This window comes from Myotis nattereri (assembly GCF_964212035.1).
Source record: "Myotis nattereri genome assembly, chromosome: X".
Classification (NCBI taxonomy): domain Eukaryota; kingdom Metazoa; phylum Chordata; class Mammalia; order Chiroptera; family Vespertilionidae; genus Myotis; species Myotis nattereri.
The window spans coordinates 152,260,659-152,284,936 of record NC_138078.1 but is presented as its reverse complement, the minus strand read 5'-3'; the positions used below and the strand labels follow the sequence as shown (position 1 = coordinate 152,284,936).

The 24,278-nt window shown below is 47.0% G+C and overlaps 2 protein-coding genes across 9 annotated transcripts in view; one reads left to right on the top strand and one right to left on the bottom strand.

Annotated features, from left to right (window-relative positions):
• Positions 1–24,278, bottom strand: part of CASK (calcium/calmodulin dependent serine protein kinase) — a gene marked incomplete at its 5' end in the record, with an annotated part of 281,999 nt that overhangs the window by 108,446 nt on the left and 149,275 nt on the right. The gene's annotated exons all lie outside the window — the stretch shown is intronic.
• GPR82 (G protein-coupled receptor 82) lies at positions 16,290–18,538 on the top strand (the record flags this gene model as incomplete). Its single annotated transcript, XM_081081823.1, has 1 exon — positions 16,290–18,538. One exon carries the CDS (start codon positions 16,290–16,292, stop codon positions 17,304–17,306), a length of 1,017 nt encoding a protein of 338 aa, XP_080937949.1. The 3' UTR covers positions 17,307–18,538.

The window sequence follows — 24,278 nt, the reverse complement described above, 5'->3', positions numbered from 1 at the left end:
CGTACTTCACCACTAGTGTATACAAGCAGGAGACACTGTCCCTACCTCCCCCGACCCAAGGTTTAGCTCTAGAAGCATATAGAAAAAGGAAATTCAGAAGTGCTGTACCCTCACCTTACAAAAGATCTCCAGACAAAGTTTCTAAATAACATCTCATATGCAAAACCAAACAAGGCAGACTTAACTGCCTGGCTGCTGGAGCGAGACAGAAATGCTGAGTGCTGCTGTGCGTTTTGCAACAGAATTGTGGGCAGAGCTGGTTTGATGGTGGTTGACTTGCTAAGATCAGGTCCCTAGAAAAAGAAAATTCTATTCTAGTACAAAAGGTCTTATTTTCAACATCTCTGGAAATGAAGTTTTCAATCCTGCTGATGTAAAAGTAGAACTAATATGATTACAACTATTTGAAGCAATGCCCTACAGAAAGTTACCCATAAGAGAAAAACAGCATGAAACCGAGTTCTCCCAACAGGCAACCTGGATTTTGCAGAAACATGTTCATGGGCAAATTATTTTTTAACCTTTTGAAATACAAATGGAAATCTATTTTCCCAGATATTAAAATACATCCTTCCCCTTTAGTAAGGAGAACACTGTGGAACAGACGCAAAGAGAAACTTTTCATGAAACAATACACGTCTCCAAGCGGACCTTCAATGAGACACGAGAAGACTATTTGACCAACTGATGCTCTCAAAAGGGTTGGAGCAAGAACAACTCAGAGGGAAGCTAAAACTCTGTTAGTCACACTGTGCTGGACTCTTGCAAAGTGGGGTTAAGTGAATTTGAAAAAAAGGTTCCTGAGTGACTCTGACACACTTTCCTCCCTCAGAGAATCACTGGAAGGAAAGGAGACACCAAAAAAAATCATCAGGAAAGGGAAGGATGGATTAATAAACAGCGCTGCCCTTATCCTATATAACAAAAGGCTAATATGCAAATTGACCGAACGGTAGAATGACGGGTCACTATGACACGCACTGACCACCGGGGGCAGACGCTCAATGCAGGAGCTGTTCCCTGGTGGTCAGTGCGCTCCCATAGGGGGAGCGCCACTCAGCCAGAAGCTGGGCTCATGGCTGATGAGCGCAGTGGCGGTGGCGGGAGCCTCTCCTGCCTCTGTGGCAGTCGGACATCCCACAAGGGCTCCTGGACAGTGAGAGGGTGCAGGCCGGGCTGAGGGACACTCCCCCAGTGCACAAATTTTGTGCACCAGGCCTCTAGTTTAAAATAAAAAGCCAAGTCATAGCCTCACCTAGTTACACACACACACACACACACACACAGTAAGTGGATTAAAGAGTTACATGTAAATGATGAAAATATTAATAGATTTAAAAATATGTAAGTGACTAACTCATTAGTATGTGACTAACTCATTTGTGGATGGGAAAAAACTTTCTATTGATAAGACAATAGAAAGAACCATAGGAAAAAAATGCATAGATCTGACTAAAAAGTAGATTTTTTGGGGGGGTTAAAAACCATAAAAATAAAAGCAAAAGCACAAAATGGGGAAAAATTCATCTGACACTGATGGAGAGCCTTTTGTGTCCGGCGCCAATACACACCGTGAACTTGTAAAGAAACTCATATTTTTGATAAAAAGCACTGGAAGCTCAGAATGTAATCTGAACTCTGCCAGGTCCGATGAGGCAGACACAGTCTCACGGCGGCTGCGGTGTCTGCAGTCACAGCTGCACGCCCAGGTGAGGACACGGGCCGCGAGGGCCGCCGCAGTGCCCGGGCACAGACTGGCTTCGGATGGAGGAGGAGGGCTGGCTGGGTGCTGGGAACAGCTGACCCAGAATCGGAAGGGAAGTAAGTGCTGCTGGGTTCGTCCTAAATGTCTATTTTGCTTCTTATTTCCCCTCTTCAAGTTCACATGCGAGGACAGGGGAAGCAAAGGATAGTTATTTATGGGCCCTTTGCTGTGCAAGGTGCTTGAAATGCACTATGATCACTGAATCATCCCTGGATGGGGGTGTGCATAGCAATGGCATTTCCCACGAGGGGATGTGAGTTGATAAATTTCTATTCCCTGGACATCGTGTCTTCTGAGACAATGCTTTTCATTTTCACTTCATCCTGCCCTAACACAATGGTAATGACCGAGATGTCGCTTTTTATTTTATTTAAAAATATATTTTTATTGATTTCAGAGAGGAAGGGAGAGAGAGAGAGAGAGAGAGAGAGAGAGAGAGAGAGAGAGAGAGAGACATCAGTGATGAGAGAGAATCACAGATCGGCTGCCTCCTGCATGCCCCCAACTGGGGATGGAACCCACAACCCGGGCTGACCTCCTGGTTCATAGGTTGATGATCAACCACTGAGCCACACTGGCTGGGCTGCGATGTCTCTTTTTAAACATTAATTGGCATTAATATGTATTTGTGGCAAAAGGTTCTGCTTACAACGCATCAAGATTATGTAATGCCAACCGAAATCTTCAAGACTGGTTTTGCAGCTCTCAACGTTTGTACTCTGAAGGCGCAAAGGCTACAGGTTGAACAGAAGAGCAAAATCCAACCGGGGCATCCCACCCTCATTCATTTTGCTTCTGGCCCCGGAAATGCAGAAAGAGCCTGCAGGAGATGAGCTTCAGGAAAGGTTGCTAAGTATGGTTTGGAAACGGGTGTTGATGACGCATAGAATCTCTCTGCATTAGTAAAGCCACGCAAGTTATTTCAGGAGCAAAAGTAAGCTGTTACAGTCAGACTGTGATGTGGTAATTCCGCATATCACCTTTTTTTTCTGAAACATTTTAAATACACAAAAAGGAGAAAACAGAGCTTCCCAGGCAGCTAAGCACTCCTCATCCCACCTGCACAGTTGCTAATGTTCTGGCCTCTTTGCTTAAACTGTTTCCTTGCATCCACACAATCCAAAAAGATTAGAGACACTAAAGCTCACCCCAAGCCTCTCTTCTTTTAAAAAAATATTTTTTATTGATTTCAGAGAGGAAGGGAGAGGGAGAGAGACACATCAAAGATGAGAGAGAATCATGGATCGGCTGCCTCCTACACGCCCCTACTGAGGATTGAGCCCACAACCCGGGCCTGTGCCCTTGACTGGAATTGAACTTGGGACCCTTCAGTCGGCAAGCCGATACTCTATCCACTGAGGAACACCAGCTAGGGTCCAAGCCTCCCTTCTGAAGTTCGTGTATACCATTCTGATATGTAACTTTATATTTTTATAACATATGTATACATAACAATACACTTCAGTTTTTCTTTTTAAAATGCACACAAATAATATCTTCCTGTTACATTCTTTTGTCAACATGTCTCACATTATGTTTCGCTTGGCACATATAAATCTCATTCATGTTCACTGGTGGGAAGTGGCTCTTTTTACGGGAAGTGTTCTGTTGGGCAGAACAACACCACCTCCAGGCTCCATCCCCCCAACAACGGGTTCTTAGGTGGTTTCCACCTCTTTACTATCAGAAGCCATGCTCAAGTGAAGACTCTTGTACGTCCTGCGCGCGCGCACTTTCTCTCTGGCTGACACCTAGCAGCGGCGATGCTTGCTTGGATGGCTGTGCGCATCCTCAGTTTCTCTTACTTGTGACAAATTGCTCTCCAAGATGATTTTATCAGTTTATGTACGTATCCCACCACTAGGAAGATATGAGTTCCTGTTTACCCACATCCTCAGCGATACTTGGTTTTCTCAGGTTTACTAACTTTTGCCATCCTGGTGGGTGTGAGATGGCCTCTCCCTGCGGTTTTAACCTGTATTTCCCTAATGACATTATCCATTTACATTTCTCCTTGGGTAAACGTACCTGTTCATATCGGTACTTCTCCCCCTCTTCCCTCAATGAGTCACTCATCTTTTATTCTCTTCTTTCTTTCTTTCAAATTGCTGAAGCAGCTCTCCATATATTCTGCAAGCGAATCTTTTGCTGTTCATGTGGGTGGCAACTGACTTCCACCAGAACGGGACGTGCCCTTCACTTTGCTCATGGTGCCTTTTGCCAGACATTTTCAGGCAGAGTAAGACGTTTTCTGATGAATAAATCCAGATAAGCCCTGGTCCTTTGAAAGACACCCCTCAAGGATCATGCTAGAGAACTGCAGTCCAAATGAGGTGTTCCCTAAGAACTCCGAAATAGAAATGTTTCCTGAGAGTTAAACTATAACATTCAAACGTCAGAGTACAGACATGCAAATGCTTTTAAAGCACAGAAAATCTCCTAGACCAGGAGTTGACCGGCTCAATGTATGAATAAATTTAAAGAAAGAACTGACCATTCACTAGGGGGTCAGTGAGGGAAAATTAGGAGGAAACAGGCAGGGGGGTTAGGACGATGTTGGTAATGGCCACTCAAACACAGTCCGGAGGAAGCGTCTTGAGCAACGGACCAGGAGCGTTATCCTGGTGGTAAGGCCACAGCGAGGGTGATGGTGGGGCTGTATCTAATAGGTCTTCCTGGCCCAGTGACATCACACATCCACATCCTAGATAATAAAAGCCTAATATGCTAAATGTCCGGTGGAAAGGTTGGCTGTTCAACTAATCAAAGAGTAATATGCTAATAATATGCTAAGGCTGCACAACTGCTTGCTATGACATGCACCGACCACCAGGGGGCAGACGCTCTGACTGGTAGGTTAGCTTGCTGCTGGGGTCTGGCCAATTGGGACTGGGTGAGGCTGGCCGGACATGCCCTGGAGCCCTTCCATGGTCCCTCCCTGGCTGGCCAACCTCCTGCATCTCTCCCTGGCCCCGACTGTGCACCGGTGGGGTCCCTCAGCCTGGCCTGTGCCCTCGCGCAATTTGGGACCCCTCGGGGGATATCAGAGAGTGGTTTTGGCCCCATCCTGCAGGCAAGGCCGAGGGACCCCACTGGTGCATGAATTCGTGTACTGGGCCTCTAGCTATTAGATAATGAACTGAGAGGCAGCATAACAGGTTAAAAGGGTGGCTGTTGCAGCCAGACTGCTGGAGTTCCATCTCTGGCTCCACCACTTACTATGAACCTTGGACAAGCTTTCTTTCCTCTACCAAGGAAAAGCAGAATCATAATTGTATGTAACTTAGATCGTTGTTATGAGGACTAAATGAGTGAGTAAATGTGCCTGGCCAGTAGAAAATTGTGAATGTCAGTTATCCAAATACTCAAATGCCAAGGGAAAGGCAGGGGAAATACATCAACTATATAAAATGCAGGTAAACTTCAGAACTAGGAAGATGCACAACGGAAGGTGACCTGGATCAGAGGAGGTGGCGGAAGTAAGTCATAAAGGGCAATTCACCATTAGCTCCTGTGAACAATGGCCTTGTCTGGGGCAGGACTGGGAACAGACCCATTCTCCCTTGTACTGGCCAGAACCGCAGCCTGGCACTTTGAGCAAGTGGACGAGGGGAATGAGGGCGCCTTGCAGGATGACAGGTGAAGGAACAGCTGAAAGAGGGGATTGTTCAGCCTTGAAGCAGAGACCAAAGGGAAGGTGTGCGAGCCAAAATGTGTGTGTGTGGCCTCGGAGAGAAAGCAGGAAAAGGACCTGTTGTGGATGAGCGCTGCGCATGTCTCACACGAAGTAGAGAGCCACTGAGTTATCTGCTCATAGAACTGCTTCAGTACAGCCTGGGTCCCCGGCAGGCTGAGGAGATAGCAAAGCATTTCGAGCAACTGATACAGTTTGGAAGAGATGCTCTTCATCTCCCTTTCATAGAAGGTTTGTGTCTTGCAGAACATTCAACGCCTTAACGGTGAGTGGCAACCAAAGGCCACCTGTGACCATGTGCCAAGGCATGAGCGTCCTCAAGGTGACTCAAGGGTGTGCACCGGGGGAAAGGAGGTGCTTTGTGAATGGCCAATGGTCCCCAAGCAGGTTTCCCGAATCTTCTTTTATAGCACATTTGTCCCATGTCCCTTCCTCAGCACACAGTAGGCACGTTGCTAGAGAGGCTGTTTAAACTATGTCTGAAATGAGCTGATGGATTCTGGGAGCTTTGTGATATTTAGGTTCGGTGTTCAGGTCTCTCTGCTGTCTTTCTGAGCCCTGGCTTTGCTTTGTGTCATCAGACGTTGCATCTGGAAGGGGGGACAAGACACGTTCCCCGCAGACCTGGCTCAATAGCATGAGCTCAGGTCGGAATGGCCGTCACTGCTGGCGATGCTGGCATGGGTGTCGTCCTTCTACAAGGCGTGCCTCCACTGTGCCCCTTCCCTGGACTCAGCAGCACCTCTTCTTCTTCCCCAATTCGCTTTGGTCTCTGGTTCCCTACCTTCTCTTATAAATAATTGCCTTTCTCAGAATTTAATGCCCACTGCGGTGTGTTCCGATCGCTCAGAAGCAGAAATGCTTCGTATCTGTAGAGAAGGCACTTTGTGCTCAGAAGAAAAACGCTGTTTCCTCTATATTAAAAACAGCTCCCAGCTGGCTGCAAGGGAACTGATGAGCTTTGCATGCCTGCTCGTCTTCAGTTCCCCTTTGTGGCCAGTGCGATTTGAAAAACACTGGAACATACAGGGTCAGCTCTTGTGGGGACCGATTGCAGAGTTCCAAATAGATGTGGCCAGTAGAGAGAGAAGTCAGCCAAGTAAGTACATGTGGGTCTCATGCTCTGATGGTTTGCATTTGGGATCCCCAAAAGAATGAGAGCGTGAGAAATGAGTACCACCTAGTATGGTGGGAAAGGAGCATCAAGGGGCAAGCGAGGCTGAGAATCTTTCTATACTAGCCCCCCAACCCCCGTCTGTGGGGGCTAACGTTCCAAGATGCCAGTGGATGCTATATACTATTTTTTCCTATACATACACACATACCTATGATAAAATTTAATTTATAAATTAGGCACAGTGAGAGATTAACAACAATAAAATAGAATAATTATAACAACACTAGAGGCCCGGGGCAAGAAAATTTGTGCACTGAGGGTGGGGGTGTGTGTGTGTCCCTCAACCCAGCCTGCCTCCTCTCACAGTCTGGGAGCCATCAGGGGATGTCCTACTGAAGGCTTAGGCCCTAGGCCCTTGCAGCCGCTGTGGCTTTGTCTGGATGGACGTCTGGAAGATGTCTGCTCTAATTAGCATATTACCCTTTTATTAGTATAGATATTGTATCACAGTCATATAAATATGGTCTCTCTCTCTCTGATAACCCATCTGATAACCAAGATGGCTACTAAGTGACTGACAGGCAGGGAGTATGGACAGTATGCGGACGGTGGACAAGGAGATGGTTCTTGGCCTGAGGTATGATGAGAGATTTCATCACCCTACTCAGAAAAGCACGCAAATTAAGGGAAAGGCTATTTACAGAGGATAAAATGTACCAAGGAAACAGTATGGCTCCTGAGAATTCCAACAGACCTTTTAATATAAGAAATCATTAAAACAATCTGACAGCTCCAAGACCAAAGTGGGACAGGGTGGACATTCCTTTGCAAAGTAAACGTTGGCCTGTGGACTCAAGGGTCCCAGGTTCGATTCTGGTCAAGGGCACATCCCAGGTTGCAGGCTTGATTCCCAGTAGGGGATGTGTAGGAGGCAGCTGATCAATGATTCTCTGTCATCATTGATGCTTCTATGTCTCTCTCTCTCTTCCTTCCTCTCTGAAATCAATAATATATATTTAAAAAATAAAAAAAGTATATCAACATTCTCTGTAGCGCCTCTCATCCAGAGGTGAAGTCTTTGCCCACCTCTTGAAGCTGGGCAGATGCTGTCACTTGCTTTGATCAGTAAAATGTGCTGGATGCTGGATGACATTGGAGCAAGACCGTAAGAGGCCTTACAGCTTCCAGTGTTGCCCTCTTGGAACCGATCCCATCGGGTTATAAATAAACCCAGGGTGAAAGATCACATGGAGAGAGATGCTCGGCCCGCACAGGCATCCCGACTGAGGCTCCAGACACGTGCGTGAAGCCATCTTGGACCACTCACCTCAGCTGAGCTGTTAGATGGCTAAGAAGCTGTGTGAATGACCCCAGATGAGAATGACTGAAGAACCGCCCAGCTGAGCCCAGAACAAAATGCAGAACTGACAACGAACGGATGGTTGTTGGCATAAGCCACCAAGTCTGGGGGATGGTTTGGTACACAATAGGTAAATGTTGCATATCTACACTAATAAAAGAGAAACATGGTAATTGGCGTACGACCGCTACCCTTTTCATTGGCTAATCAGCGAGATATGCAAATTAACTGTCAGCCAAGATGGCGGCCGGCAGCCAGGCAGCTTGAAACTAACATGAGGCTTGCTTGCCTCAGTGATGGAGGAAACCAACGTTCCGACGTTCCCCGCCTGTGGCTCCAGGCCTCTGAGCGGGCAGTTTAAGAAACATTGTAACAAATACCACAGGACTTCAGCCAGCAGATTCGCAACATTGTAAGCAAAGGCCAGAAACCTACTTTCAGCCCCGGAGGCCTAAGAGCTGGAGCCAAGCCTCAAGGTAAAGCTGGCCCAGAATAAAAAAGAAAAAAAGGAGCGGTTGGGAACTTCAGTCACTCCCAGCCTGAAAATAGCCCTCAGCCCCTCACCCAGGCTGGCCAGGCACCCCAGTGGGGATCCCCACCCTGATCCAGGACACCCTTCAGGGCAAACCAGCCAGCCCCACCCATGCACCAGGCCTCTACCCTATATAGTAAAAGGGTAATATGCCTCCTGGCACTGGGATCAGCATGACGGGGCAGCGCCCAAACCCCCTGATCGCCCTGCGGCTCTGTGTGTGACAGGGGGTGGCGCCGCAACCTCCCCATCGACCCTGCCTTGAGTGTGACAGGGGGCGGTGCCCCAACCCCCCAACTGGCCCTACCCTGAGCGTGACTGAGGGTGGCATCACAACCTCCCAATCCGCCCTGCTCTGTGCATGACAGGGGGCGGCGCCCCAACTCCCCAATCGGCCCTGCTCTGAGCCCGATCAGGGGCTGCACCTAGGGATTGGGCCTGCCCTCTGCCACCTGGGAGCAGGCCTAAGCCAGCAGGGCATTATCTCCTGAGGGGTCCCAGACTGTGAGAGGGCACAGGCCGGGCTGAGGGATCCCTCCCTCCCCCCCCAAGTGCACACATTTTTGTGCACCGGGCCTCTAGTCTATATATATAAAAGGCTAAGTGACCAACTGATAGGTATGACACACACTGACCACCAGGGGGTAGATGCTCAATGCAGGAGCTGCCAAGCTGCAGTGACTTGGCAGTGGTGGTTCTCAGGTGACACACCCTGGAACCAGAGAGGAGGGAGCCCGATTCCTCAAGGAGCCGTGTGATTCCACCTTTAGCCGTGGGTCATGTTGTTACTGGGGCACTGTCGGCCCCGAATCTGGTTTACTGCACACTTGTGTTTTCGTTTTACACCCTGTATGACAGCAACTTTGCAGAGTGCCCTCTCGCACTCCGGGACCCCTCGGGGGATGTTGGAGAGCCGGTTTTGGCCTATCCCTGCAGGCCAGGCTGAGGGACCCCACCTGCTAGAGGGACCTCACTAACTCTGCAGATGCCCTTGGAGCCACGGCACTGCCCCAGGTGCGGCCAGCCGGGGAGGGACTGCGGGAGGTTGGCTCCAGGGTGTGTCTAGCCCGTCTCGCCCAATCCCGCCCCACTGGCCACCTTCTAATTAATTTCCTTTCAATGTGCATGAATCCATGCACCGGGCCACCAGCAAAACATAAATGAAAAGCATATGTACCATTGATTTCTAAAATGGTGACAACAAATATAATAATTTTATTAACAAAAAAGACAATGCTTAATCCCCAGTGGGGAGCATGCAGGAGGCAGCCAATCGATGATTCTCCTCATTGATGTTTCTCTCTCTCTCCCTCTCCCCTCTTCTCTGAAATCAATAAAAATATATATAAAAAGTTAAAGGGAAACTAAAAATATGATAAAAGCTTCTGCATCTGCATACTCCAATGTCAGACTTTCTTTTTACCATTAGGACAATTACATTTGTGAAGATTTTACAAAGCTGACTCTTGTGCTAATCACTAGTACAAAACCCCCAAAGTACATATCCTATTAAAGGCGGGTAAATAGCACCGCGTGTTCACTTTAAGGACGCAAATCCACTGTCTGCATAATTACTTTTATTCTCTAACACTTAAAGTGTTTTTCAGCTACTAAATTAAAGAAGCTTATCATTTTGTTAGAGCTCAAAACGCTACACTTTCAAATTGTTTCACATTTTCTGGTTAGAAAATAGCGCAGCAACGCAGGCACCGTAGTGCTTCAGCCTTTAGCAGCAAGAAGTGTAATTAGGGCCGGGAACACACCGCCCTCTGCTGGACACAGCACCTTCAAAGAAACGCGTCTCTCACAGACTTTTTCTGGGTTAAAATGTAACTGCTGTTTCTTCTTTCCAATGTTCTCCACCAGATATTTCTGGACATATGAGCCTATATTTCCTGGATGCAATACTTGATTTGCAGATTCATCGAAGCGATCCATTTTAGGCTGGTTTTTGATGGAGACAAGGGGAGGAGACAACTCTGCCATGTCTAGTGCAATTGGAGAAATATCTAAAACACAAAGACTTGCTTAGAGGGATGCCTGAAAACGAGTACTTCAAGTCTCATATATCGCCATCCATCAAAAGATTACCAAGATGCGCTCTGGCCGGTGTTGCTCAGTGGATAGAGCGTCGGCCTGCGGACTGAAGGGTCTGGGGTTTGACTCTGGTTGTGGGCTCGATCCCCAGTAGGGGGCGTGCAGGAGGCAGCCGATCCATGATTCTCTCTCCGCATGGATGTTTCTCTCTCTCTCTCTCCCTTCTCCCTTCCTCTCCGAAATCAATCAATAGAAACATTTTTTTAAAAAAGAAGAGAAAATGAATAGAGACACTAGTAGGTACAGCAGGTAAGACCTAATCCACCAAACTCTTCCTCGTCTTCCTTTGCCATCTCTCTTCCCCTCCGCTTGGATGAGGACAGGAAGTGACATGGAGCAGGGGACTTACCCTCAGGGCCATTTTCTTTAGAAATGCAACAGAAGCGAGTGCTGATAAAACGGCCAGGTGTATATGACACAGGAGTCTCTAAACCTTGCAATTCAAGGGGTTGTTCCCGGCGCACAGGCGTATACGGTTTGTAGCTGTGCTGATGTGATCTCCTAAATTAGTTTTAGAATTCTATCATCAGGTGCTTTACTTTCTGAAAACTTTATATACTCTTGGCTTTTCAAAGAACTTGTAAAAAAAAAGGTAGGCTCGGAAGCATAATTCAACACCGGCCTGTCCTCCAGGTTTTCCCTCATCGCATCCAAGGACAAAGTTCCTTCCCTTCCCCAAGCCTGCTACTTTCCCGGCTGCTTTCCCACTGCCACCTCGGAGGCCATTCTGATTCAATGACTGCCATCAACACTGCTGAGAGCTTTTTGGTGGGGGTTTCTAGAAGACACGACCCGCCCGCTGCATTCAAGCCCACAGGACACGACAAAGGTCAAAGGTGAAGCACAAGCATTGATTAGGCCCATGGAGGTCTTGTCATTAGACCTTTCTTACAAAGCTAATCATTTTTCACTCTGGCTGGTGTGGCTCAGTGGGTAAGGTGTCAGCCTGCGGACTGAAGGGTCCTGGGTTTGATTCTGGTCAAGGGCTCGGGTTGTGGGCTCGCTCCCCAGTGTGGGGCGTGCAGGAGGCAGCCGATCCATGATTGTCTCTCATCATGGATGCTTCACTCTCTCTCCCTCTCCCTTCCTCTCTGACATCAATACAAATATTTGAAAAAAGCGAATGATTTTTCTGGACTGTCCCACATTTCCGACCGGCTGGGAAATGTGCCCAGGGGTGCTGAGAAACCAGCTCTCAGGGGCAAGTAGAGGTTTTTCACACCCGGCTGAGGGCAGGATGGCCGTGGCCAGACCCCACATCCTGCAGCGGGCGGGGTGCTCGGCGGCCCGGAGACCACAGCTTTGAGCTCACAGCTGTGCTTCCTCCCGGAGGCACCACTGGCCTGGGGTGCGCTGAACTGGCCGCAGGCAAGCTTCGATGCCCCCCCGCCCCCCCGAGTTGGAGGAATAACGATCTTTGGCATGCGATGCTCTAACGGGGATGCAGGGGGCGTGGCCCCTCCCCTGCTGTACTCTTCATGAAGATCGAGTGTCTAACCCAGTGGTCGGCAACCTCATTAGTCAACAGAGCCAAATACCAACAGGACAACGATTGAAATTTCTTTGGAGAGCCACATTTTTTAAACTTCAACTATACAGGTAGGTACATTGTTAGTAACTTCATTAGGGTGCTCCTAAGGCTTAGGAAGAGCCACACTCAAGGGGCCAAAGAGCTGCCTGAGGCTCGCGAGCCGCCGTTTGCCGACCACAGGTCTAGTTGAAGAGGGAGAGACAGAGAGAAACATTGACGCGAGAGAAATACATGGATGGGTTGCCTCCTGCACATGCCCCGACCAAGGCTCCAGCCAGGGAGCAGCCTGCAACTGAGGTACGTGGCCTTGACTGGAATCGAACCCGGGACCTTTCAGTCCGCAGGCTGACACTCTATCTACTGAGCCACACCCGCTAGGGCTACTTTATTTTTTTTTTAAATATATTTTTCTTGATCTCAGAGAGGAAGGGAGAGGGAGAGAGATGGAAACATCCATGATGAGAGAGAATCATGGATCGGCTGCCTTCTGCCCGCCCCCTACTGGGGATTGCACTGGATTTCTGTTCCCATTCTCAGACTCACTGGTTTAACTTCCCAAGAAAAGGTAGGGTGATGCGGGTCTGCTCCCAGCTGCACACCCTTAGCTTTTATCTAGTTACTAGCTCAGACTGGTTGCACAATTCTATGCAGAAAATCGATTTCACAATTCTTTTCAAAAAAATATATTTTATTGACTTTTTACAGAGAGGAAGGGAGAGGGATAGAGAGTTAGAAACATCGATGAGAGAGAAACATCGATCAGCTGCCTCCTGCACACTCCCCACTGGGGATGTGCCTGCAACCAAGGTACATGTCCTTGACCGGAATCGAACCCGGGACCCTTCAGTCCGCAGGCCAACGCTCCATCCACAGTGCCAAACCGGTTAGGGCTCACAATTCTTTATATCATACTATCACTATTCATTTTATCCGAGGCATACCTGAGGTTCAGATTCTAAAACATCCCAGGATCCCCCAAATCCACTCTGAAATGCTCCGAACTAACTTTGATTCTGAATGGAGGCAGCACAGGGCATTTCAAAGTAGAATGAGCTAGTTCTTAGCAAGCAAGTTGGGATCCAACCCCCTGGGTGCAGTGCTTACAGTGTGCTGTGCTGGGCCTCACTTCTTTTAAAAAAATACATTTTATTCATTTGAGAGAGAGAGCGAGAGAGAGCGAGAGAGAGAGAAAGAGAGATAGAAACATCCATGATGAGAGAGAATCATGGATTGGCTGCCTCCTGCATGCCCCACACTGGGAATCGAGCCCGCAACCCAGGCATGTCACCTGACAGGGAATCAAACGGCGATCTCCTGGTTCATGGGTCAGTGCTCAACCACTGAGCCACACGGGCCGGGCTGGGCCTCACTTGTTTATCCTTGTCTGTGAAATCATCTGTGGGTGGCTTATTGCAATTCATCCTTATCAAGAATAAGGATGACAAAACTCAGTTTCCTTACCTAACAGCTTCTGTAGATAAGAAAACTGATTTTACAGACAAGTTGGTATGAATATTTGATTGGGTCCATACGGAGTGGTTCCCTCTACCACTGGGTGGTGTAAAACTAACTAGCTGAGGTGTCACTGGGGCATAAGAGAGTCACATGGAAGTACAGTATATATATGGTCTACCAACTTCCTCCCACTCTCTCACTGCAGAAACAGAGAGATTAGTTGTCCTTTGGGTGGGAAAGGTAGTTGCTACGTTTGCTACAGCTACTGGATTTCTACAATAGTGTTTATTTCCTTTTCCCCCCACTGTTGTCAGTGTCGTGCGAGAATCTCTTCACACTGACATACACGGCGGGGCACCGAAGGCGTGATGAGCAGAGAAGCTGAGCCTGAAGTTTAGCATCACTGCCCTGAATAATGGAGCCTCGCTTGCATTAGCTGCTTGTGCAGGTAAGAGAGCTGGTCAGCAGTCATTATGTAGATGATCACTAGTAACTGAACTTAGACTTGTAGAACCTTTTTCATCTGTCAAATCAGCTGAGACCCAATGTGTGCATGACTCAAGGCAGTCAGCATACTGAGGGGAATGCAGGCTTGGAGAGATCGTTTTGGAGAACAATTCTGTGTGTGTGTGTGTGTGTGTGTGTGTGTGTATAGTGATTTTTCTTTGATTTCTTAAGCCTAATACTATTTTCCAAATTTTAGAAACGAGTTATCCAGTACTTTTAGAATCCAAGTTTATTTTGAAAGGAGATGTACATAGTAGACACAAGTCTGATGTTTGGGAAGCTGAAGATGTGAACTAGTTGTCATTTGTTACACTGAAGTTCAGTGTCAATGTCATTCCTCTCATCGCGCTAGACTCTGTGGAAGGCTCTTTACCTCCCTTCTGTTCCGAAGCATTTGCTAGCGTGAATTAGAACAAGGCGATGGTAAGAAGTAAGATATCAGATGCTGTATGAGGTGGTCTACTTTAAGAAAAAAAGGAACATTATTAATACAGAAGCATGAGCACGTTTACAGAATGTAGTATAGAATGTATTATCTACACAAGGCAGGGGGCTAGTGTGTTCCTTTCATATCATCATAAAAAAGGTCCATTTCTTCTGGAAAATAAAAACAACTTTGATCAGATCAATTTTCCTTAAGAAATAAACTGGCTTAGTTCACTTTCCACTTGCCTGATGTGCTACAGTTTAGGTTTTAGATATTTACAAGCAGGTATGATACACTAACTGCAAGCAGATTCCGATTTGCCAGGTGGAGTGGATTCAAACACACTAACTGTGCGGCACATGGACTATTTCCTGAGGAAAAATGACAAAGAAATAGAATAGAATGACAAAGACACCGGTATTACTTCAAAATTGTAATAGGGATTTTTTTCAAATATACTGTTTCTGCAATCCAAGAGGCAAAAATATAACCATGACTCTGAAGAGAGATAGAGAACAAGCAGCCCCGAGGGGCCGGGGGCATATGAGAATCTTAGAAGGCAATGTATGGTCAACATTTTGTGTTTAGCCAAAGAGCGGATAGGATTCTAAAAATAAGATTGAGAACATTCACTCTAGGTTAGAAAAGAATAGAGAATGTGGTTCCTAGAAAGTTATGGTGAAAAATTCAAGAAATGTGGCACATTCTGAGAAATCTCATGATTCTTATTTGACCAGAACCCAAGAACTTCTATTATTCTCCCCTGAAAGAAATGAGGACAGGAGAAAAATAAGAATGACAAGGAGTTTTTATGTGGCTTTTCAACCCTTTCTGTGGTACCCTTTAAATAAAGATTTAAAAATAAGACAGAAAAGCAAACGCCACACCTGCATTTCTGCTGGGATTAAAATAACTTCTAAAAAACCTCTTCTCTGAAAAACCAGATACTCAATTACACACACAGACACGTGAGGGCGCTCTAACCAACAAGCACAGCAGCTACAGTTTTGACAGAATTTGAAAGTAAACTTCGTATTGAAGTAGGACTGTTTAGCGTTAGTATTTGAAATAAATTATTGATGGCCTTTGGTAAAGACCCTGGGATTTTGGTGTTTATCCTTGGTTACTATACTTTCCTTCTGTGCAATTCAGGATCTTGCCCGAGTACCTGTTTCTGTGGAATTAAGTTTGCTTCTGAAATAGGAAAAGAGACTCTTCTAATACTATTAGATTTTAGAGAAGTGCTTTAATCCAGCCATGGAAAGACACCATTTTGAACAGTATTTATGTACAATGAATGCGGTGATTACAGATCAGTCTTCTCTCTATGCTTTGGCAACAGGTTCCTTTGGCCAGTGTGTGTATGGCTTGAAAGTGCCTTAAAATTATAAAAAAGTACCTTTCTAGGAAGAGAAATCAATTGTCATTTACAAACTGCTTTAGAGTCTAATAGAAGAACTACAAAGCCCTCTAGTAAAAGTGACAAAACTCAGGCATTTAACTATGTTTATCGAATTTTGTTTTTTTAGACAAAGGCGCTTTCCGCATCAACTTTTGCTTTTATTTCACCTGCACAATTGGGATCGGAAAAGGTGAGAAGGCATCTACACGTTCCCTTTCCATCCAATACATCCTTGTTACTATTTTGCCCAATTTTTAAAAACCGTTCACCTTAAATACCATTTATAATTTTAAATATTTAACATGGTGGGGGGAGGTGGAAGGTGTAGGGCAGATAAATGTTTTAAAAACACCTGCAATTCTGTTCTAGCTCCTGTGACAAAGTCAAGAAAAGCTGATCTAAATGAGTAACCACTCAGCCGGGACATGTATCCGGCCCTCCCCGATCTCCTCCGTGGCCCTGCCAATCCTTTACAGCTTCCTCTGTGTCGTCGGTCTCTTCGGCAATTCTCTCTCTCAATGGGTGTTTTTAACCAAAATAGGCAAGAAAACCTCCACTCACATCTACCTGGCGCATCTCGTGACGGCGAACTTACTCGTGTGCAGCACCATGCCCTTCATGGGGATGTATTTCCTGAAGGGTTTCCAATGGGAGTATCGATCGGCCCAGTGCAGGGTGGTCAATTTCCTGGGGACGCTCCCCATGCATGTCAGTATGTTTGTCAGCCTCTTGATTTTAAGCTGGATCGCCATCAGCCGCTATGCTACCCTGATGAAAAAGGAGTCCACGCCCGAGACCACTTCGTGCTATGAGAAAATCTTTTACGGCCATTTACTGAAAAAGTTCCGCCAGCCCAACTTCGCTAAAAAGCTGTGCGTGTACATCTGGGGCGGCGTGCTAGGCACCATCATCCCGGTGATCATCTACTACTCCGTGGTGGAGGCCACGGAGGGAGAGGAGACCCTGTGCTACAACCGGAAGATGGAACTAGGAGCCATGATCTCGCAGATCGCGGGCCTCATCGGGACCACGTTTATCGGCTTTTCGTTTTTAGTCGTCCTCACGTCATACTACTCTTTTGTGAGCCACCTGAGAAAGATCAGGACCTGTACGTCCATCACGGAGAGACATCTCATGTACAGTTCCGTGAGGAGGCATCTGCTGGTCATCCAGATCCTACTGATTGTCTGTTTCCTCCCCTACAGCATCTTTAAGCCCATTTTCTATGTGCTCCACCAAACAGTGAGCTGTGAGCAACTCAATTATTTGATAGAAATCAAAAACATCCTCACCTGTCTCGCCTCAGCCAGAAGCAGCACCGACCCCATTATATTTCTTTTTTTAGATAAGACGTTCAAGAAGATACTGTATGATCTCGTCACGAAATCTGAATCCACGCCGACCCAACCCTATGGCTGACCTTTGAGGGGGAAAGCCCACCACCTAGGAAAGCGCTCAGATGACTATAAAACGACATGGTCAACGGGCCATCACGCGGTGGGTAACAGGCACCGAGAAGACCTCTTTGGTTTAAAAAGTGACCAGAAAACTCACTATACAGTTCAACTTGTACTGAAGGCTGAGAGGACAGAGACCTTCAGAGGCAAAAGTAAGCGCATTGAAAGGATCCCGCTGCATAGGAAACCAACAGACCATTTTCTATGCAAAGTCAGCCACAGGGGCTCCTATTCGGGACACAGGTGTGGACTTTTCAAATACAAGCGTCCATCTGTGGAGAGTGTTTTGTTGGGGACTTTGAAGACAAGAAAAGAAAAAGTGGATACGAAATTTCCTCACTTAAGTCCTATCTAAATGTGTGAATGATACAGTGTAAGAATTCAAGGTATGAAGCACACTATTTGGTATTATGTGGCTTAGGATACTAGGAGAAGCAACATTCATTGATTCTGGTATTTCTCAAGCAGATGTTATTTGTAACTCTGCTTAAATATTTGGATTAGACTTCGTCAAAATAAAAAGCGAATACAATGCCATTCTATGCCAATCTGGATCACATTTTGTATAGTTTCCTCTGCATTTTACATAATGTTCTTATTGATGCCAAATAGAACCGGGCATGTAGATATGTTCAATTAATTTTGGTGAAATGAGTGAAGCAATGATAAGGCAGTACAATTGCATCACTGTTCAGAGACTGGTCTCTGCAGTTGGAGTCATTGGGCTCAATCCTAGCTCCACCTTCCCCTGGTTAAGTGTTAATTTCCTCATTTGTAGAATGGAAAAGTACCGCACAGTTCACAGGTACTATTATTAAATCAGATGTTACTATCATGAGTAGCTACTATTTACTAAGCACTTGCTATGTGTCAGGCATTCTTCTTACACGCTTTATAAGTATTATGTCAATGATCACAACCCTAGAGTATGTCAATTCACTGATTAAAAACTGAAGTGCATGAGTAAGTTGCCCAATATTCTAAGCAAATATTTAAAGAGTAAGCATTTCTTAATGGTCACTTCTTTCTTCCATGTAATAGTCAGTAAGACAAATGATGGTGACTCTATTCTGTATTATATACATTATAATAATAATTTGTAAAAATGTGTGGTTTATCTTCCCGAAGAGATCATGACCACCTTTGGCGTTATAGTGTGTTTTCTATTTCTACTCCCATGGTCCTTGCATTCTCTGCTCAGATAAGAACCAAACAAAAACAGCTGAATAAAAATAAAGTTGAATAAATATTCACTGAAACCTGTTACTTAGAGACTTAAAGCGTCATTTATTCTGTCTATGGCAGTTCCTTCAGGTCACACAGCACTTCCCAAAGCCTTTACACTGACAGCAGGTTTGGGTCCATGAATTAAAAATGTAGAAGGAATTCACTCTTCAGATGCCCCACGGGCCAGGTGATCAATACCACTGCAGCGGTTCTCAACCTGTGGGTCGTGACCCCTTTGGCGGTCGAACGACCCTCTCACAGGGGTCGCCTAAGACCATCCTGCAGATCAGATATTTACATGACGATTCACCACAGTAGCAACATGACAGTGATGAAGTAGCAACGAAAATAATGTTATGGTTGGGTCACAACATGAGGAACTGTATTTAAAGGGCCAGAAGATTGAGAACCACTGCACTAGAGGTTTCCCTAACACATCTGCATGATTTTAATGTAAAAAGAATAGAAAACAAACAGTACATGTTTTTTCCCCCCTGTTTTACTTCAATGCTTAATTGAGAGAAGAAAATCTTCAGAGGAAAGTCTGAGGAACCACCTGCTGGCTTCAAATGCGTCCAGCGCGCGTCTATTCTCCAGCAGCGACCTGATCTCTGGCTGGTTCATCTGCAGACACAGAGGCAGGTGGCTGCCTGAGAGCTGGCTGCAAACGGAGGTGCCCAAGCCAGAAACTTCATGGACACGAGAACCACAGAATCCCAGAGCAGCGCCCCGCTGGCCAGGAGGATTCCTGAGGAAGTGTTTCCAGTTACACCAGTACTTTTATTCTCATACCAGTTTTCAACCCCAAACTCATTAGATTAAGGGGAGCTGAGAAGATGATCAATAGTTTTCATTTAACATACTGTATTAAATCTCACTGCATTTAGGATTTTAAATATACAGTGGGTCCTTGACTTACGAGTGTCCCGACTAACGAGTTTTCCGAGATACGAGCCGTCTCTCGGCCGATTTTTTGCTTTGAGTTGCGAGCTAAAATTCGGGTTACGAGCCAGCTTCAGATACCCATTGCTAGTTGGCACAGTGAACGTCACAGTGAACGCCACAACATCAGCCCAGCATCACGTGTCTCACTCGTTCACTTTAAGATTTGACATACGAGTAATTTGAGTTACGAGCTCCGTCACGGAACGAATTAAACTCGTAAGTCAAGGCCCCACTGTATATATCTGCTAAAAATAATTATTTCGTGTAATTTATTTTATTTTGAGATGGGGGGAGGGAGAGGGAGAGAGAGAAATGTCAGTTTGTTGTTCCACTTATTTATGTATTCATTGGCTGATTCTTTTTATTTTATTTTATATTTTTACTAGAGGCCCGGTGCATGGATTCATGCACCAGTGGGGTCCCTTGGCCTGGCCTGTGGGGATCGGGCCTAAACTGGCTCTCCGACATCCCCTGAGGGGTCCTGGATTGCAAGAGGGGGCAGGCCAGGCGGAGGGACCCCACTGGTGCATGATTGGGGCCGGGGAGGGACCGTGCAAGGGCTCCAGGGCGTGTCCAACCCAACTCGCCCAGTCCTGATCAGGGCCGACTGGGGCCGGCCGGGAGGGACACAGGAGGTTGGCTGGTGGGGGAAGAACCGCGGGAGGGCTCCAGGGCATGTCTGGCCCTTCTCGCCCAGTCCCGATCGGCTGGACCCCAGCAGCAAGCTAACCTACTGGTTGGAGTGTCTGCCCCCTGGTGGTCAGTGAGTGTCATAGCGACTGGTTGAATGCTCGGACACTTAGCATATTAGGCTTTTATTATATAGGATAGGATTGATTTCAGAGAGGAAGAAGAGGGAGAGAAAGAGAGAGGTAAATATCAATGATGAGAAAGAATCATTGCTTGGCTGCCTCCTGCATGCCCTCTACTGGGGATCGGACCTGCAACCCAAACATGTGCCCTTGATCAGAATCGAACCTGGGACCCTTCAGTCACAGGCTGACACTCTATCCACCCAGCCAAACCTGCTTCTTGCATGTGCCCTAACTGGGGACTGAACCCACAACCTTGACATATGGGTAGGATGCTCTAACAAACTGACCTACTGGATCAGGGCCTAAAAATAATTATTTGAAAAAGTCACTTTACATGGCTACTATTTAAATAAAACATAAAAGATATGGCCAAAGCAGTTTCCTACATTTAAAGAGGCAGAAAGAGAGCTGTGCCATTTCTCTGTGAGTTGCACATTCTGACAGAGAGCTCCCGTTTAGTTCTCTGTACTTAGCCTGTTACACTCACCATGTTTATCTTAACAGCATAGCGGCTCTCCTGAACAGGTGGTTGCAAATCATGCTGCATTTTTTGTGTAACTTGAAGACCTGGCTATTTAAGGCAGTGGTTCTCAACCTTCCTGATGCCACAACCCTTTAACACAGTTCCTCATGGTGTGGTGACCCCCAATTTCATTGTCACACATTGAACATAATTAAAGCATAGTAACTAATCACAAAAACAATATGTAATTACATATGTGTTTTCCGATGGTCTTAGGCGACCCCTGTGAAAGGGTCGTTTGACCCCCAAAGGGGTCGAGACCCACAGGTTGAGAACCGCTGATTTAAGGTCATGGCAAGTATTTTATATGAAATAATCATTTTCTAAATGGACGCTAACTTTAAAGTGTGGATTTCAGAAAAACGGTGTTTTTAATGTTCCTGTGAGCTAGAGGCAAGCAATTTCAGAAACCCAAATTCTGACTTAGGGCAACACGATTATGCCTTCAAATAGGCCGCAACCACTGTTTATCTCCCCTCGCATCCTTTCCATAGACATATTCTCACTGAGGCAAACTTTCAAACTATGAGTCAGGAACACAAACCCTTAGGACCAAACATCCAGCCCTTGCCGGTGTGGCTCAGTGGGTAGAGCGTCGGCCTGCGGACTGAAGGGTCCTGGGTTCAATTCCGGTCAAAGGCACATGCCCCGGTTGTGGGCTCGATCCCCAGTGTGGGGTGTGCAGGAGGCAACCAATCAATGATTCTCATCTTTGATGTTTCTATCTCTCTCTCCCTTCCTCTCTGAAATCAATACAAATATATACTTAAAAAAGACTACACAAGCAAAAGGAAGATACACTACTCAACCTGGAAGTGAGTTTGTGCTCCCTGGGCAGAAGGGGAGGCTGCCCATCGTGTTCTGATTGGGCAGGACTCCCACGGCCTATCGGGGCCCTGCAGCCTGCAGGGTGGGAGATGCGATGCAAGGAAAGCCTGCTTGGCCAACCACATGGGGAGCACAGAGGGACACTGGCCATATGCCAAGCATTTCCATTATGCGGCCTAATGCCCTGGACCTTCCCTGGACTGTCCCCAAATCCCAACTGAAGAGACATCACAGGGAAGAAAGAGTTCCTACGTGAGAAAGGCTATGCACCCGACAGAAAAAGCCGCTTTGGCTGCATCATCCACGCTCGCTGCCCCTGCCTCAGGAGAAGCACAGCAGTGAAAGGGTTTGCATCTAATAAGCAAAGAAACAGCCATTCTTTTCTTTTGAAGTCAAGGAGTTGATTGTTTTTGAAGGGTCGAGTGGGAGAAGAGAAGCACAGTAGTTAGAAATACAAGGTAAGTAGCCGGTGTTGCTCAGTGGGTAGAGTGTCGGTCTGTGGACTGAAGGGTCCCGGGTTCAATTCCAGGGAAGGGCACATGCCTGGGTTGTGGGCTTGATCCCCAGTAGGGGGTATGCAGGAGGCAGCTGATCGACAATTCTCTCTCATCACTGATGTTTCTCTCTCTCTCCCTCTCTCCTTTCCTCTCTGAAAAAAAAAAAAATACAAGGTAGCCCAACTGGCATGGCTTAGTGGTTGAGTGTTGACCTGTGAACCAGGAGGTCCCGGGTTCAATTCCCGGTCAGGGCACAGGCCTGGGTTGTGGCCTCCATCCCCAGTGGGGGGCGTGCAGGAGGCAGCCGATCCATGATTCTCTCTCATCATTGAAGTTTCCCTCTCCCCTCCTCTCTGAGATCAACACAAATATATTAGAAAAATACAAGGTAAGTTGAAGATGATTTTGTAATTCGTGAGCCTTTTCGAAGTGCAGTGATTAAAACCCCACACTCAAACTCAGCGTATGCGGATTATTCCTTGCCAACTGGGACCATTTCCTCCTGAAAGGAAACGCGGATCGGCCTGTGTGCTTTTCTCTGCAACTCGGGGACTTTTGGGAGCTGTGGTCAGGGCTGGAAAACAAGCAATAGAGGAAGAGTGGCTGGAGGAATCCCCAACGCCATGGCAACCGGCGCCGCTCGGTGAAGGCTGCTCACAATCAAGTCTGGCCTGAAGCAGGTGAAAGGAGAACTGAGACCAGAAGGGGACCAGAGAGCAGCCAGGCGCGGCCACAGGGGAGCGGGGAAAGTGAGCGCGGAGAGCCATTTAAGGGAAGCGCGCAGAGCAGGGCTGGGGGTGGGGGGGCTTCTGCTGTGTCTGTGTGACTGGCGTTTCTGCCCAATTCTGAGAACCCCCAACTGAGCCCCTGGCCTCCTGGACACAGGCCCCACCCAGAACAGAAGGTGCCTGTGTGCAGTAGTTTGCATTTAGAGAAGCAGCTGACCTTCAACTTCAGTTATTAGAACTGGGCGTCCGTCGGTCAGAGCCACAGGAGGCAGGATGGCTTGCGGGCCCCACGCCCAGCAGGTGCACCTGGGAGGCTGTTTGGGAGCCCGGAGGGACCAGAGACCCCAACCTCAGCGCCACAGCACTGCAGGCAGGCGAGGGGCCAGGGCTGCATTTTCCTGGCCAAATGGGCCATTTCTTTCTTTTTAAAAAATGTTTTTGAATCCTCACCTGAGGATGTTTTCCCATTGATCTTTTTAGGGGGAGTGGAAGAGAGAGGGAGAGACAGAGAGAAACATCGATGAGCGAGAAACATCGATCAGCCGCCTCCTGCACCCCCCCCCCCCACTGGGGATGTGCCTGCATGTACAAAGGTACATGCCCTTGACCGGAATCGAACCTGGGACCCTTGAGTCTGCAGGCCGACGCTCCATCCACTGAGCCAAACCGGCCAGAGCCAGGGCTCTTTCTAAAGTACTTTTAATTTAGGGGTGAGAGGAAGAAAAGAGAGAAACACTGAAACAGGAAGAGGAATACAAGAGAAGGTGACAGAAAAAAAAAGGACTCTGTATTCATCTATAATAAAAAAAGCGTAATATGCTAATTAGACCAGATGTCCTTTCGGACAAAGCTTGGGCTGCGAGGGAAGCCGGTGCCGGCAGCCGGGGAAAGGAAGGCCTACTCTTGCACGAATTTTGTGCACCGGGCCTCTAGTGTGCTAATACATGCCCCTGGGAGGCGAAGCATGGGAAAGATAACATTACGTTATGACCGAGTGTGACCCAGGGCTGTTTCTGTGCCCGGGGGCATTGGGCAATGTTGCAGACATTTCTGATGGTTGTAACTGGGGGAAATGCCACTGGCAGCGGTGGGTAGAGGCACAACACACAGGACAGCCTCCAGCAGCAAAGGCACGTCCGTGATAGGTCATGCGACATCATCAAGTCAAATCTAACGCAACACGAGAAAACATTTTACTCAATTGTGATGATTTCACAAAGAAACGCCTACTGAGTCAAGAAAGGTAGCATTATTCATCAATGAAATGCTAGGAAATCTACTGCTTTGGGATCAGTGCCAAGAATTATGAGAAGGGAGGGGGCGGAGGGAGACAGAATATTCTTGGCTAGGTGTAGCAACTGATGAAATAAG